Source organism: Camponotus floridanus, unplaced genomic scaffold, assembly GCF_003227725.1.
Source record: "Camponotus floridanus strain SB8 unplaced genomic scaffold, Cflo_v7.5 scaffold56, whole genome shotgun sequence".
NCBI lineage: Eukaryota > Metazoa > Arthropoda > Insecta > Hymenoptera > Formicidae > Camponotus > Camponotus floridanus.
Genome location: NW_020229725.1, coordinates 1001995 through 1019931, shown reverse-complemented (window position 1 = coordinate 1019931; position 17937 = coordinate 1001995). Strand labels below are relative to the sequence as shown.

General features: G+C 31.3%; 2 protein-coding genes across 2 annotated transcripts; both read left to right on the top strand.

Moving 5' to 3' along the window:
* The first annotated feature begins 5235 nt into the window (after nucleotides 1-5235).
* LOC105251861 (heart- and neural crest derivatives-expressed protein 1) lies at nucleotides 5236-9407 on the top strand. The gene is made up of 3 exons (XM_011258925.3): nucleotides 5236-5572; nucleotides 6990-7657; nucleotides 8865-9407. Exons 1-3 carry the CDS (start codon nucleotides 5491-5493, stop codon nucleotides 8997-8999), a joined length of 885 nt encoding a protein of 294 aa, XP_011257227.1. The 5' UTR covers nucleotides 5236-5490; the 3' UTR covers nucleotides 9000-9407.
* A 5952-nt stretch (nucleotides 9408-15359) lies between these two features.
* Nucleotides 15360-16683, top strand: LOC105251860 (PBAN-type neuropeptides-like). The gene is made up of 3 exons (XM_011258924.3): nucleotides 15360-15490; nucleotides 15573-15827; nucleotides 16346-16683. Exons 1-3 carry the CDS (start codon nucleotides 15415-15417, stop codon nucleotides 16546-16548), a joined length of 534 nt encoding a protein of 177 aa, XP_011257226.1. The 5' UTR covers nucleotides 15360-15414; the 3' UTR covers nucleotides 16549-16683.
* Nucleotides 16684-17937: the final 1254 nt, after the last annotated feature.

The window sequence follows — 17937 nt, the reverse complement described above, 5'->3', positions numbered from 1 at the left end:
TTAAAATGCATAATTTGCATTAATTTTATTGTTAAAAGATGTATTCTTAGCTTTTATTTTCGATTACATGTAATTGATAAATTATTGCACGCATGATATGTATAAAAATTAGAATTAGAGACTTTATAAACTACTCACGTATTTTTTTATTTTGATAAAGATTGTAGAATTATAATTCAATCATAATTTAATTATGCTATTTTTGTCAAGAATCAAGAATGCAAGAGATATGCTCGTCTCAAAGATAAAGTATTAAAAGTATTTTTCCAAGGATCATTGAAAGGATCCGAGCGGTATTCGATCTGGTCGCATCTTCCAAAATGAGATGTCGAGTGTCGGCCAAAAAGGGCTTGAGTGCACTCACGAGTTATACCGGGTGTTCTGCGGTTTCCCACAGCGCGGAGTAGAAGTGATTAGAGGCGATTAGAAGGTGTTCTGGATTGCGTCCCACCACCGCAAAAGCGACCGACGACGGTCGCTGTATTCTTGCACCCCGTCGTCAGCTGCCTTTACGTCATCCCTGTTGAGTCGAGAGATACCCAAGGGTGGATCACTCTTGGTTTTGCGCCTGAAGCCTCGCATACAAAAGAGTGTCAAAATCAATTACGTAATTATAACAGAAATTAATACCAAATAAGTAAAAATTTTAATATGTAAAAATGATTCAAATGATCCAATAAGAAGTAAAAGAAGGCTAGGAATCAAGAAAAATAATATTATGTATTTTCTTATTTGACTTTGGAAAAGTCCCAGAACAGGGTCGAAACGTCGTTGACAGCATACTTTAAACATATATTTTTACGCTTCTTGTTATATGTAAGTTGTAACTTTACAAAGTTTCTATTATAATATATTATTATTATATCACGCATCATTACCTATGTCTTTAGTTCCTCTCCAGCTTTCTGATTAGAAATTAATGCATATAATAATTAATTATGATATTGGAATAAAAAAGTTAACAAAGATTTGCTAACAGTTAACAACACAGTACACAACAGTGTACAAGTTAACAAGTATTTTGCATACAAAAGCAAAGTAAAGTATGTAATAAATATATTAACAATAATTTTAAAATTTAATAGCAAAATTTTTATTCAAATAAGTCAGAGTTAATAAAGTCTCTAATGCTAATTTGTAAACATGCAACAATTTTGAGATAAGTAATTTAAATTAAAAAATATAAATAAAATCAAGTTTTGATACAAATAATAAAACTTTAATTTTTAATTAATTTCAAATAAAGTTTAATAAAATTTTAATTTCAAACTTGAGGCATTTATTTTTTAAATTTAGATATTCCTCAATTAAATAAAAAAAATTATTTTTAACATTATTATACATTATACATTACATATGCAAATTTTCTTATATGTAGTAATATTTGTTGATGCCAATAAACAAATTTAATTAATTATTATACTGCATTGTTAGAGCTCTCTTCAAAATGCCTTGATCTGCTACTGCAGATGCCAAAATAACACAGGGGTAGGAGAGAGGCTATGCAGGAAATCAGGGGTCTCGCATAGGCAATTCTTCCTACACGCCAGATCCCCACGCACTTCTCATCTCCGGACTATCATGATTATTACTTAATAGATATCGCCAGGCCACAAGGGAGACCCTTATCATCGCGAGTTATATTCCGGTACTTGCCCCTTCCTTCCTTCCTTTCATCGTATCGTGTCCTGCGCACCTCTGCGTCGAATGGCAACACCAGGATCCCCGGTTGGTTTCTACCCGCCCAGCCCTTGGAAAAGGGCTGTCTGTTGGTTAAAAGAAAGCCGCGAGAGGGGAGAAAGTTTGGGATACGCCGATAATTATCTATCTTTTTGTTCGATTTTGCCGATTGCGTTAATAATAATTGGATTTCAAGAGTTTTCGAAAATTGCTCCCTCTTCTAGAGAAAAACTTAAAAATCAGATTCTAATATTAATAGTTTATTTAATATAGACAATAAACAAATGAAGGTAAATCAAGCTTCAAAGACGCAAATGATTATCAAAATTTCATTTTTCATTTAATTTTAATTTTTTATGTTATATATATGAGATATTAATCGACATATATGTCGATTAACGTTCAGATTTTAGAATTTCGATCTGAGTTTATTCGAAAACAGAATCGAAACAAATAAAAAAACAAAAATGGACTTTTTGGGCTTCCGAACTCGAGAACTTTGCCGATTCGAATACGTAGATCCTCGCTCTTCGAAAGTGCCTATCTCTCGTTAAGAGAGGTTCACGAGGAAAGCGTGGTAATCACGGTCGCCTGGCATCAAAGAGAAAAATTAGTTATCCTATAAGTGCTTCTTTTAATCGCGGCATTTCCTTTTGACAGAGTATCACTACTAGTGACTGTGTTAAGAAATTCCTGCGGCGTTTGTCGGTGAATTGGCAGCCGGCCACTCAACCAATCATTTTCTCTAGTATCTGCCACGAAAAGTCGAAGGAAAAAAATACTACTCTTTTTTTCGAAAGGTTATTGATCATAGAGAAAAGTTGGAAGGAGGGCGAAATTTTTCGAAATACAGTAACAACCTTTTTTTAATCAACGATTGTTATATGAGAGACAACAATTGCTTTGTGTTCTCGCTATTATTATATATTATTACTGAATATGTACATCGATATATTTCTTAGTCATCATTAAATATTAACACAATTTTTATGTCAAGCAGATAAAATTCTAAATGAGAATTATAAACCTTTAGTATAAAATTGTTTTTCATTTAGTATAAATATGTGCTGAAGATATATCATATAATCATTTTTTTCATATCTTTATTTTATTCTTTCTTTTTTAGAAAATTGTAAATTTAACGCGATCGTAATGAAACTTTTTAAGCGTGAATTTACATATTAATTAATATTTGTTTTTTCCTACTTAATTCTCTATTTAATAGTAAGTGTTTGACAAATCGAGTTTGTATGATTAGATAATAAGAAATAATTATTCGGCTATTACACTATTGGCATCTGGTTTCTTTCGGAAATAAAGCCAGACGCCTGTCCTTATCGCGGATAATGTATTCACATTTTTTTTATTCGCTTGCCATAAATTGCTTCGATCTTGTATGTCGCATATAAATAATTATATAAAATATATGTTCTGTAAATTTTCAGGAATAAAAAAAATAGTGTTTTTTAAATTTTGAAAAAAAGAATTATACTGTGTTAAAATTTTTTACGTATTTTTAATTCAGATAATGATTGATTTAATTAAGAGATTTAAGAGAATTAGAATTCGTCAAAAATCATTTCAGCCCTGTACGCGAGGATCGGATGTTGTTTCTTAATTGAATAATTATCGTAATTAGGCACAAATTGCCTTATTAAGAGATAGAACAAGAAGGAAACAGGTGCCGACTTATTTATACGAACAGGTTGTTAGGGGTAAAGTCCCGCGGGACTATCTTGCGCTACCGATTTCCCGTGGTCTTTTTCACTCTGGTATCGTACGCTCCCGGTTGTTTTAACCCGAGAAAATGTGAGAGGAAGCTTTTTTTTCTCAAAGGGTCGATACATATAACAGCGGATATTATAAGCTCGTTTGCATGTCATCGTCTAAAAGGAGCATATCAGCATAAAAGTAGGTTGTTCCATTACTTTTTTCGCGTATTACATGACAATCCAATGTCATTATTAAATGGAGTTTAACGTTGTCAAAATTGAAATATCGTCAGCAATAAATGAATACGAGATAATATACTACTCCAAATTTTTTTGTAAGAATGAAAATAAAGAGAGGAATCGAAACAATTTTTCTTATGATTAAAAATTAACAATTGAATTAGTTCTCATATTTTTCAGCATTTATAATTAATATTTATTTTCTAAACATTAAAATTTATTTTATTAATTTCGGTCAGACATTTTAAAGAGAGAGAGTCAATATATTAAATTATCTAATAACTTATAATAATAAATATAACTAATAAATATATCTGAAGAAACCTACACCAATAGAATTTATTAAAATCTAGAAAAAACTAATCTTCAACATCACAAAGAAGAATAGAAACAAGAGAGAAAAATAGAAAGAACGAGAATATTTAATTTCGAGAATATTTAATTAAAAGTATTAAAATTTATTTTGTAATTTCGATCAAACATTTTAAAGAGACAGAGTCAATATATATTATATTAAATTATCTAATAATTTATAATAATAAATATATCTAAAAAACCTAGTTTATACTAATAGAGTTTATTAAAATCTAGAAGAAAAATTATAATTTTCAATACGACAAAGAAGAATGCAAGAGAGAAAAATAGAGAAAAGGAGAATATTTAATTTCGAAAATATTTAAACTGAAAAAAAAAATATATTTAAAATCAAATTAGAAAATATTCAACGAAATTTTTCCTTCTCTTTCGAACGAATTTACGATGCGGAGAATCCTTCTCGTGCATTCCGTGTGCATTTCATCCAATTTGCGTCGCAGCCTCATGTTATATCGCGCCGATATCTCGCGACTAATATTATTATACCGTGGAACAGCGTCTGAAGCATCTCGCTCGAATCGATTGGCAAAAAGATGAGCACAACGGCGATGGCGATACGTCGCGAATCAAGTCAGCGGTCGGCGTCGGAGGGAGAATGCGGAGGTACGTCATACCCTAAATCATACCCCACTTCGCCCTGTCCGTCGACGGCGAACTCCCTCAATTTACTAATTGAATCCCCGGGGTCCCCTCAGAGGCGTAGACCAAACCGGGCTCCGCCCGTTTACGAGGTCGGGTCACGACAGACTTGTCCTGGTACATCCATTCGTAACTCGCGTCTACTACCACCGACGACGAAGCGGCGAACGCAGCCGGGGATTCCGCACCGAAAAACAGGATCGGTACCGCACCAAATCCCGTTTTCTCAGTGTCATTTTGGCTGCACGTCCGAAACCGCATTTCGAGGCCGACCGAGAATATAGCGACTCCATCGGGCGAGCGCCAGAATTGTCCGAGGGTGACAGTTTGCGCTGGAGACTCGCGAGGCGACATTTAGATGAAAGTTGATGAAGAGACGTTCGCGATCGGGAAGTATAGCAAAAAAGTTTTTGACGATTAAAGATAATACATAAAAAAATACATATTAATCGATAAAATTCGGGTCCCAGTGAAAGCCATAAACATTGCGAGAGAAATATTGTAAAATATAATAATCGTGAGAGAATAAAAAAAATATTAGTGTGATAAAATATATCGTAAAATATAATAATCGACCGGCAGTAAATTTTATTCCGCGTAAAACGATATTTAAATATAAATTAGAGGTATTCGGGAAATATAAAGTAGAATAAAAACACATATAATAATCAAAATAATAATTGGGCGATAATTTTCGTCCAATTTGTTTGATAAAAATTGAAGATACTTTCGTCGAGAAAAACAATACAAGATATATAATAATAGGTTTATAAATTAAAAATAGTGAACACATTTTGTGAAATTAGTGAATTGAAAAGACCTGACAGTGATAATAGCAGGCACCATGCTTGGTGGATACGAGGCACAGACAGAATATTATCCGCAATGGCATCAGCCATATAATTATGTCACTCAGCTTCCTTATGGTAAGCGCATATATTTTAATATCAACAAAATTAATTATTTTTAAAATTAATCTAAATATATAACAAAGTATTTCCTCTCACGATTTTTTCAAGAATATCATTAATTCGCGAGAGTTTATGGATATTCAAATTTAAGTGTGATTTCGAATTGATATATATATCGCAATTTCACTAATTAAAATGTTTGTATGAAATGTTTGTATGAAATCTTTGTATAAGTTGTACAATGTTGTATTTAATTTTCAAATTATGTTCAGAATATAGCTCTCTCTGTTGAGAGTTATTAGTTTTCAAATTATGTTCAGAATATAGCTCTCTCTCTCCGTTAAGAGTTATTATAAGAGATTATTATTAAAAAAATATAATTTATATTATATATATAATATATATGAATAAAATGATGTGCACATTACTATATTACTATATAAATATTAAATAAAAGATTGTTATATTAATTACGTTACTTTGATACGTTATTTTAGATCTTATTGTTAGATTATAGCCCCTGTGTATTTCACATTACAAATTTTTCTGCATTTTTTGCATTTACAAGTTTCTAAATAAACATTATTCTTTCATATTATTTAGAATATTATTGTATATCCGCTGCAATATATGAATTTATATTACCATAATGTGTACATGTATTTAAAAAGATTAATTTTTATACGCGTTTAATGAAATGATCTATTTTATGTAAGATCAAGGATGGAAAAATTTCGTAAGTTTTATTGTCGTTTCTTTCATGATTTTCTTTATTAATTTGCATAACAGCGATGTTATAGATTTTTAATAATGAAAAACGCACATAACAGATCGAATTAGCTTTTAATGAAGAGATAAAGAATGATAATAAAATATAATTATTTGAAAGAAGTTTTTATGAATATATACATTATATATAAAATTCTTTCATGTAAGCGCAATGTGCTTTTTGCGGTAAATCTTCGTAATATTCCATGCAAATTATTATTTTTTTAATAATCGATCTACATTATGTGCGATATTATATCATATATTGCATTAAATTTTATTAATATGAATTTTACTAATAATCTCGAAGAAAACTGAAATTTAAAAGGAACTTTACTACTTGTGAAGAACTCAGAAATATTTACCAATTTTTTAGATTAAACAGAAATTTAAATAGATTAAAAAACATCATGTTTTTTTTAAATCTTCACGCTTGCTTATCCTCTATGTTAAGTTTCCGAAAATTATTAATTATAATTATGAATTTTAGTAAGAAAATTACTATCTCTACCTCGAAAATTATAAAACTGACGGAAGAGAAGTTTCCATGAAAAATCATCTGATTATAATCGAATAATTTTCGTATTTTATGAAAAAATCATCTAAAGATTAATCCTACTAATGCATCTAACACATGAAAACGCGAAACGTAATTTTTACACAGGACCTCTCAGCTCAGTTCCCGACGCTGACAGTCAATCAACGTATTGGGGAGGCGTAGATTCTGGCACTTCGGGGAATAGCTCGGGCGCAGGTAGCTCTACCGCGTCGACGCCACCTCTGATCGAGGAGATCGGCGTCCAGGAGACGAGCTACTCGCCGCTGCAGCAATACATGCATCCGACTGCCAGCCAGCATTACGCTACTCTACCGTACCCCCAGGGACAACAAGAAACGTCGTCCCATCATCATCACCATCACCTGCATCATCATCATCATCATCAACCCGGTCATCGACGGGAGCACGACTTCGCGAGCGCCCAGATCGGTCAGCAAGTTGTTAGTGGGGTAGTCGGTACTCTTCAGCAACACCTTCATCAAGGCGTTCACGAGGGCGGCGTGGCACCTCCCAGACCGAAAAGACGGAACACGGCGAACAAAAAAGAGCGTCGTCGCACACAGAGCATAAACAATGCCTTTTCCGACCTAAGGGACTGCATACCTAATGTGCCAGCTGACACAAAATTGTCCAAAATAAAAACCTTGAGGCTAGCAGCGTCTTACATCGGATATCTGATGGCGGTCTTAGAAAGCGACGAAGGAGAGGAACCGCAGACCTTCCGCGCAGAGATTCTCTCGAATGGCAGGAGGAATAAAACTCAATCCAATCAGGTAATGATTACAGTTTTGTAATATCTATTGATGCTGTATAAAACGACAGCAATATCATCTTCGAAGTGTCAAATTTATACACATAATTTGTAACTAATAAGAAGTATTAATAGTTCTATTAAATGATATATACATCGAGATAACATTTTTTCTATCTACTTTACTCTTGTCTTTGTAACTTTTTCTTCATTTTTAGAACTCGTGAGATTTTTCTTTCTAAAAAAATTCTGAAGAACACTTCGAGAGCTACTCGAAAGAGCGTGGAGACCATCTTCGGTCGCGGAATGAAAGTTTTTCGAGATGAATTATTCTATCCTCTGTGGATGGACTTTCCTAAATCTCTCAAAACGCCTTTGTGAGCATCGTCTTAACGTAAACATTCGCCTCTTTAATTAGCCAACGTATGTCAGCCTGAGAACTCGACCTTAAAACCATCAACATGCTTCGGGATTTGTTACAAATGAAATGTGTCCAATTTTCACACGGTTATTATTAAAGTCTGACAAAAGTAAAAATAGAAAAATAATTTTGTTAGTATTTAAATCAATTTGATTAAAATACAATTAATGATGTAACATAATAAGAAAAAAAATCTCTAATTAAATCATAAAAATGCTGCAATTAAAAATTGCAATTTGTCTTCAATACTTTAATTAATATAACAATAATATAATTAATTTTAATTTTAATATTAATTTAATGTTAATTAAAGAGAATGAAATAGAGAATGAAATAATTATCTAGTTTTATTGAGATAATAGATTTTCGAATTTCCATCGAAAGATCATTGCCTTCGGGAAGTTTGAAAAAGTGTAAAAGAAAACAAAGGAAATTCTAAAGGGACATCCATTGATTTTCCAACGATCGTTTTTTTCTAATTCTAAACTTCAGAAACAATTTGATTTCTTCAAACCTATATTTTGTGGTTTTCTTAATTTTCTGCGACCGTTTACCGCCCACATAGACTTTTCTTCTCTCAATAAAGGTCACTATAATTTTCATGGTCGATAATCGACGTGTCTTTTACTTCTTAGAACAATTTGTCCGACAATCATTAAAATTCTATTTCTATTTTAGTCTTGGGTCAAACATTAAAAACGAAATAGAAAAAACATTTTAGGCGGGATATAAATTACAGTAATTGTAGAGGCAAGATTAATTTTTGATAAAGATAAATTTGTCATCGAATATTTTTATTTCTTTATAGAACGAATCGTGTTTGCAATCTGTCCCAAATCTCGGCCATGAAGAACCGACCAAGAGCAAAGGACGAACGGGTTGGCCGCAACATATGTGGGCCCTCGAATTAAAGCAAGAATCACCGACCAGCCAGATGCAATAAAATACGTCGAAGACACTCCTGTCAAAACATATCTGCGATATTCGCGAAATATCGTTTAAAATGAGCATTACTTTTTGCGCTTGACGCTTTTTACCGTAAAAAAAAATATGAGTTGCGATTTAACGACTGATGCGTCTTTCAGATATCTTTGGACATCTCTCGAAAATTTACGATTATATTGATTTATAACATCCTGGATGAAACAATGTTTTATAAACGAAGCATTTATAAAACTTCAAATTAAAAAAAATGTTAAATAATTGCGATTTAACGAAATGTATAATTATTGGATAGAATCGTTTGTATATAACGCGTTCATAATCATTATGTATGTACATAGAATTTTGTTCCTTCTGTAGTGATTGATGTCTATATTTTGAACCAAAGAATATTATTTTATATATAAGCTCCAAACGTGATTGAGTTATAATTAATAAGTTCATAATTTTGGTGCAAAAATGCGCGTTGATTAGATTTAAGAATCTCTGTAAAGTTTTGTATATAAAATATCATTTAAAATGTATAAAGTGTCGCTAGCAATAAACAATGTATTATAGTGAAGCATGATGCCTTATTTTTTTTAATCTTTTTCACAAATTATTTTAAGATTTACATTTTTCGCATATTTCGAATTTTTATGTCCAAAAAACTAAACATGGTTAATTTTTTGTTTAATTGCATATTGAGATAAATAATTATGCTTAAAGAAATTACTAATTAAAAAAAATAAACGATATAATAAATAAACGATAACATGTTAATAATATAAATATAATCACTTTCTGTGCAATATTTTTATATTTCATATATTATCATTACATTTTTAATATAAATTATATTATAATATGAAAGAAGAGAAATTTTCAGATAATATGAATTTTAGAAAAATATTATTCATATTTTTATATTCTTTGTGTCGTATTATTTTAATGAGAAAATTAAATATTTTATTATTCGCAATATTATTAATATTTGTAATATACAATATTTCTTCTCAATTTAATTAGAGTTATTCTTCAACTATTTTTATATATCTTGTATATTTTTTTCTTAGTTTATATATATTTACATGTACATAAAATTTTATTCAAAAAAGAAAACCGTGAGAAATTCTCTTTCTCTATCTTTTCCTTCTATTTTGGTGACTTATTATAGACGGAGAACTCATTGTGTAGAGCGGTTGGTTTCGGATTTCTCGTGGATACCCTGGCGCCAGTACTTGATCCCATAGTAGTGTGTCTGATATTCTACTTGTAGGCAATATATTAGGAAACAAATTCCTGCACATTGGTGAATAGTCTCAGAATCTACTTAATCAACTTCTATCTCGCTTCTCGTTTTCGTCAGTCTTCAAATCTGTTACCGTTCTTATTTTGCGTGATATTTTATAATTAAAAAATTATTTTAGAAAAATTATTCTAAAGTTATGTGACTTCTTTTTCGACTTTAAAATCTACAAATTAGATTTTCAAATATCTATTAGTCATTGAAATTTTTCTTTACGAGGAAAAGTAATCAATAATTTTCTCCAACTTCCGCTAAATAATTGCAACCTTCGATCGATTGCATCATTCGATCGATTCGATTGATCAATTAATGTAATTAAGCTTTAATCTTGCTACTAGAAACTTCGTCGCGAGGCAGAATATTTACGGTCATTTGTTCAACCAATCTTTAAAAAAATTATTCAATTAACATAATTATAATTTTTACTTTTGTTACCAGGAACTTCGATTCACGCGAGACTAAATATTTGCGATTGTCTTCGATGATGTCGGTTCATCAATGTCCATCGCACCCAAACAACGATCCAATGGATCAACCGAAGACGACATTGTCGGTCTTGTGTATTGTACGCGAGTGATCGCGAAGTCGGGATCGATATTATCGAGCCGATTGACGAGCCGTTTGTTTATCGCAATGAGTGGCACTATATTACGAGCGTGCACGTCCGTGGGACTTTGAGAATGTTAATAGTTGAGCCTCGCTGTTGCTTCGACATAAACATTTCAACCGGCTCCTCTGACACTGACGAGACCTCATATTTTGTTATTCGAGCCTACAACTCTTTCTACGTCTAATTATTTTATCGGCAGCGTCCACAGCGGTCCACATTATCACGATCGTGCATTTTATGCACTGGATCAAATTAAACAATTTTATTTTAATTATAATTTTTATTAATTTAATTATAAAGATTAGGGAAAAATATCCAATCGCTTCTCGAGAATTTTTTGAATAAATTATGGAATAAATTATGAATCTCTTTTAAACAGCGTTTTAAGCTGAAAGAATAAAACAAAAATCATCGCGTTTCATTGTCGTTTCACGTCGTACAAGATTTTTAATTAGCTAAATTAAAATTTGATAAAATCGAATGATACGAATTTGAAGAGAGAACAGGATTGTAAGAGAAAGAGAGAGCCTCGTCTATTACAAGAAAATACATCGCAGTAAATATTCCAAGTATCTCTTTCGCGCACTTAGCATGCCAGAATGTTAACCCTTCGTTTTCCAATGTCGACGTTCCGTGTCATGCATTCTACTCCAAAACAATCCTTCGTAAATCCTACGCTCGATTTCACGGTCGGAATTGTCTGCAATTGTTACTTCTAAATTACTGCATGCCCGACTTCAAAGCAACATACAACAGTGCAAGCTCATCGTTAAATATTTATGTATGTAATATTATTATTAATATTATATAATTATATATGTAATATTAATATAATTATGTAATATATAATATATATAATATATATAATATTTAATCATATTTCGAATTAAAATATCGACAAAGTATAATCTTGAAACAACTCTCTTGAACAAACAGTAAACATAAAACTTTGCTATTTAATTAAAATTAATTGCCAACAATTTTATTGGCTAAAACCAACCACAACTCTCTCGACATGTATTTATAATTTCGAAATTATTGATATATAAATTATGTAAAAGTCTACTCCAGAGAAATGGAATATAAAATGGATTCCCATCAAAAATGCTTTGTAATTATTTAATTTATTAAAAACAAATCGCGCGCAATTTTTTGATCGCAATGCAACGGGTGTTTCAAGCCGGCTTCGTTTTCACGTGCGAAGGAACAATCTCTTCTCTCTCGACTACCGAGAATAGCCAAGTTCTTGCGGTACCGCGGGAGTGTTTATATCGTGCACCGTCGGCCGCGGGAGGTGTTCTGGGCTTCGTCAGGGCAAGAGTTTACAAAGTGATGCGGATTCACCTTCCCCGCCCTCTTTCGCACCTATCCATAGCGCGTGCCTATTTTCGATTTTTTTTCGCTCGCAAAAAGTACAATAGAAGCGCGTCTTTAGTCACCGTAGGAAGAATGAATAAATACAGGATGCTTCCATTTAATAAGAGTATAAAGTTGATTAATTTTAATTGATTTGGAGATAAATAAAATAAATTTATTCAAAATAATCACGAAATATGTTATGAAACAAATATATTAAATATTTTTTATTAAAAAACGAAACGATAATTAAGAAATATTAAGACAGAAATCTTTAAAAAATAAGAGATTGAAAAATTAAGAAATATTAAGACAGAAATCCCTAAAATTTTACCTGAAACTTAACAAGAGCATTAATCTTTGTTAATCGAGAAAATTCTAAGCAGACGCTTGTGCATGCGAATGATGGATCGTTAATTCAAAGTAATGGTTCGCACGAGCAGATAAGACCGAAACAATGATCACCGTAAACCACCACAGAATGTGCAGTAATTAAATTACCAGATGCGAAACACACCCCTGGCGATACATCATATGAAGATTTATCTTACGTTTGCGTACGTTTCGGTCAAATCAACTTATCATCCCTCATGATCATCCATGGCAATCTGTTCAAAATCCCATTTTATAAAGACAATTGATAATTAATATTTCCCAATAGATCTCAATAGTAATAACTCGAGCAATCTCATTTATTATAATTTGATTTGTTTTCCATTCAGTTAAATTTTAGTTTAATATCAAAAACATATTTAAAATATCACCTATATCAAATATATCATATCAAATCATCGTATTTATTTTCTGACTAATGCTAATTAATTGATACAATTGGGTTAAATTATTATCGAACACGCGGATGAATCTTGCGATACGAACGAAGGAATTGAGTCGAAAAATGTCGTCATGTGGGAAGATTTTCGTGGCGCGTATTCAGTTCGGCAGATGCAAGTGCTCTTACGTCGTGTGTCTACCAAATACGCATTGAGACAAAAAAGTATGAAACGGACGTTTGTTTGCTTTGACAAGTATCGAAAGTAGCGGAGCGCACGTAGTCCATAGCGTACAGAACGAATGCGCGACTCGCCCACTTAGATCTCACTGAAAAACCACGACGTCCATGTGTGAAGTCGTCCCCTAATTGCACGTCTCAAGTAAGATGTACTCATTGTACGTATGTGTGTACGTGTATGCATGTATTCCAAAAAAACATACATATAGTAGCAAGATTTTAAGTCTTTAATTATTTTGCATTTGATTAGATAACTTACAAAGTATCGATATCTTACGATGTACTATGTACACACGATATTCTTTATCATATCTTGATGATTATTATGAAATATAATATTTATAATAAATATATGAAAAATATTATAAAAGTATCATAATATAAATAAAGATTTGAATATCGAAGATATGAAAACTTAAAAAATTGAGGGATATTTCACATTACAATTGTAATGATAAATTTTTATTTTGCCCGTTTTATTTTGATAATCCTAAAATATATAAATTAATAAATTATATTAATTAATAATTTGTAATTATAGATAAATTCTTATTATATAGTTTATTTAAATTATTCAATTAAAATTATTCGAAGAAAATTTTTGTACATTTTATCAGATTAATAGTATGACTAGTATTAAAAAAAACAAATAATTAGTAATGATGATAATACTAATCATATTAATAAAAATTGCAAAAATATAGTAATGAAATCAATTAAAAACACATTTGGATTATAAAGAATTAAAGAATTAATCCGTAATTACGTAAGATAGCACATAATTACCAAGCTTCTCGAGTTTCACTTTTTTACTCGCGCGCGTTCTTTTTTTTTTATAACAAGCACAAGCTGTGTAAATAATAATTCATTAAAGTTAATAATATACTAATAAATATAGATATCCGTGCACATTTGCGCAGATTTTCATATCTTCTTTCCGAAGGCACAACGCGATCGTACAGTAATGCCGTCTTTGCCCGGTCAATCCAATGCTTTTATACAAGGGAGAGAGTGCGAAGAATGTGAACTCATTGATCCCTGAATTAAACCGGCGATCGACAAGTTAAATCCAAGACTAATCGTTCGTTCAATCGGATGCCAGGCGGCCGCAATCATTTGTTACACAGCGTGGGGTATAAAAAATACGCGCGAGAAAAACAGGATTTGTTAAAGGAAAATATGGTGTTTACAATCGATTCATTATCGTAAATCACAGAAATAAATAAATGCGCGAGATATTTCGATTATTACGTAACTATAATGAATTTTTAATTTTACCCTCGAACAAAATTATTTTGATCAGAGAAGATAATACACACATATGTGAACACTATATATGTTTTTCAGAATACATGGATTTAGGTATAGAATTTGCAATGTATATACAAGAAGTATATATGATAATTATTGTAAATTATTAATTCTATAGTTCTCAAATTTGCACAATAATGTAATTATATATAATATTGCACATAAACTATCGGAAGCTATTTTCATTAACTTATTTTCATTATATTATTAAAATAATAGAAATGGAAATTTAAAAAATTTCATATAATTTAACGAAATAAAAATAGATATATAATAAAATAAGAAAAAATAATCTAGCCCTCTTTTCTTTCTCTTATTAATAAAATATTTAAAAAATTCGTTTCATGTATCAAAAGAGGGACAGAGATATAAATTTGGAAAAATTACAATTATTTGTGCAATAATTAAATTTATTCGTGAGATAGAATAAAATCCCTTTTCTATTTTCGTAGAAAGAAATTTCTATTTTGGATACAAAGTTTCTTTCTCCATTCATTGAAAGAAATTAATGAAAATCGCCAGTAATTTTCCTTCGAAGACGAGGACAGAAATCACCCCGTATAAACGTGGGCGCGTTATTCTAGGACTCGCGTTACGTGTTCTGTATCCAGGAACTTCATTGTGTATGTAGGACAGTCAGTCCTGCTTCAAATGGAGACGAATCGCTTCTCGCCGAGCGATCGTGATTGGTCTCGGGGGTGTGAAAAAGAAGCGAGAGACAATAAAATGGAAAAACAAAGCCGGCGTCCCTATCGTTCGCCAGCCCTATAAAACCCGGTCCGACTACCGGTCCCGACATTACTCGGCAAGTAGTCTCGTGGAACGCCGATTGATCCAAGATGATCGTCACTGGCAACCCCGTCTGCGCCATAGCGTTGCTACTCTGCTTGGTGTTTCGCGCTTCCGGCGAATACGGTAATAGCGACCCCCTTACGATAATTTAATCGATTGCACGCGATTGCCTCTCTCGATTGTCCTGTTGATCGTGCCCTTGTAGAATTGGAGATGTCGAGCGGTGGGTCGAACGATGGAAGATCGCCGAGCAACGATTTCGGCTCGTGCACCGATGGAAAGTGCACCAAACGCACCACCACCACGCAGGAAAGCGGCATATCGAGCGGCATGTGGTTCGGTCCGCGATTGGGAAAACGGCACAAGTCTAACGAAAAGCAGCAGATTAATCCCGAGATCGAAATGTTAGTGAATGCCCTGGACCAACCTGGAATGCGTTGGACCGTCATCACGATTCCAGGTAAATCTCGAGATTCCTTCTCGAAACGAAATTGAACTCTCGTTAAACTTATTTATCGCTTTGTAATTGTTATTAACATTTTGATATTATTTTTTGAGATTCCAGAAATTTTCTTATTATTATGATAAAACTAAAAATAATAGTTGGATTCATTCAAGCCATAATTTATTTTACGAACAAAGTTTTTAGATTGCATGATATTAATATTAAGATTCAACATTTCTCGTATATAATACTTCGTTTTTATTAAGCTTTTTCTTTCTACTTTAAATTTTTAGTTTTAGAATTCTACGTATGTGTAATTTCGTTAAAAAGATTAAGTTATTTTAATAACAAATAAATAATTTCAAAGAAATAATTTCAAAAAAGTAATACTTCTAAAAAAAATAATTTATTTATTTTCAATGCTTTATCGAATTATATTAATTCATTAATCTAAAGAAATCAAAATTCTATGTCATCCCATCACTTTTAAATCTTTTTTTCTCACAATTATAATTATCAAGAATAAATTCTAGCTAACGAAAAGAGACAACCGACGCAATTTACACCGCGCTTGGGACGAGGATCGGAGGAGAAATTCATTTACAGCGATGCGACAGATAGGAATGAGATCGATGAGGATGATCCTCTGTTCACGCCGCGTTTAGGGCGTCGGGTTCCCTGGATACCGTCGCCGAGACTCGGACGTCAATCGCGCAGCGTATCGCGAAAGATATAGGTAACATTGTGACGAATGCCAAATTATGAAAGATTGCGAGCAAAGGATGATTTCTTAATAAACCTACGCAATTGTGAGGATTTTGATGGAGCGATAAACAAAATTATAGCGCTATTAAGATATAAAGAAATAAAATACTGACGTTTATTTGTATTTAGAAATGGCTGCTGTTCCTTTATTATCCTTGCATCCCAAGAATTATAACTTAAATTTTCTGTTGTTCAATATTTTCATTTATCATTTTAATTAAATTATGACAATAATACAAATAAGTATAGATAATAAAAAGATAATTATTTATCATAATTATCTACTATATAATACATATCTTTTACATCATAAAGATATTTTTACCTTTAATTTGGAATTCAATTTCAGAGATAAAAATTCAGAGATAAAAATGATAAATATCATAGAAAAAAATTATAATTAAAGATATTGTAATAAAAATATTTATAAATTTAAAACGCTTAATTGTGCTAAATATAATATAAACAAAAAATGATCCGAACATTATATTAAAAATATATTTTTATAAAACTAAACTAAAATAATTTATAAATAAAATTAAAAAAATAATTATAAATTATAAATAAAAATAATAATAAATAAAAATACTATATAATAATACCATAATTATCAATTAAAATTAATAAAAATAATAAAAACACTAATGAATATATGAAAATAATTTATTCTTATTGCGATCAATTTTTCCAGCAAGAGAAAATTTATGTCAAGTCTAGGAATGGAATAGAATATTCATTGCAAGCTTCTACGGGAAGATCTTAGATGCTATTTTCAGCGTCTAAAAGAAGGGGGTTGAGATATCTCTCTTAAGAGGAAGTAAGACGGTGGAAGAAAGAAGAGGAAGGGTGCCGGGCTACAGCGAGTAATTCCTCGACCGGAACTACCGGTGAGCCATGTGGTAACATGGAAGACAGTCATAATCGTAAAACTTGAAAACGACGGCGAAGCAGATACAAGTTAGTTAGCTTCTAATCCTCGCTTTTACAACAGTACTGTATATCGAGGATCGCTCGTAAAAACATGACAAAAAATGTTTTCAATAGGAACTTCAGAATATTAACGATGATCGTGATGACACATTACATAAGTTTATGGATAATGTAAAAAAAATATCTTTACGTAGAAATTTTTTTAAATATTTTTAAAGGTGATTTCTTTCGAAAGGGATATTCTTATTGAATATGATAAAAATATGCATGTTCTTACACATGAATATAAAAACTATTATATAAATATACGATAAAAATTATATAAATGTAAATGATAAAAATTATATAAATGTATAATAATATTTGTTTTTTTATAATATTTAAATGAACAATTATAATAGAATTTCAATTAAATTTTTGATCGTTACAA

Bases quoted from the DNA above. Each gene is read 5' to 3' on its own strand.
- LOC105251860 (XM_011258924.3), top strand. From the start codon at position 15,415: ATGATCGTCACTGGCAACCCCGTCTGCGCCATAGCGTTGCTACTCTGC. The intron at 15,491-15,572 runs GTAATAGCGACC...GTGCCCTTGTAG, and splicing joins TCGCGCTTCCGGCGAATACG to AATTGGAGATGTCGAGCGGT. The intron at 15,828-16,345 runs GTAAATCTCGAG...AATAAATTCTAG, and splicing joins GACCGTCATCACGATTCCAG to CTAACGAAAAGAGACAACCG.
- LOC105251861 (XM_011258925.3), top strand. From the start codon at position 5,491: ATGCTTGGTGGATACGAGGCACAGACAGAATATTATCCGCAATGGCAT. The intron at 5,573-6,989 runs GTAAGCGCATAT...ATTTTTACACAG, and splicing joins TGTCACTCAGCTTCCTTATG to GACCTCTCAGCTCAGTTCCC. The intron at 7,658-8,864 runs GTAATGATTACA...ATTTCTTTATAG, and splicing joins ATAAAACTCAATCCAATCAG to AACGAATCGTGTTTGCAATC.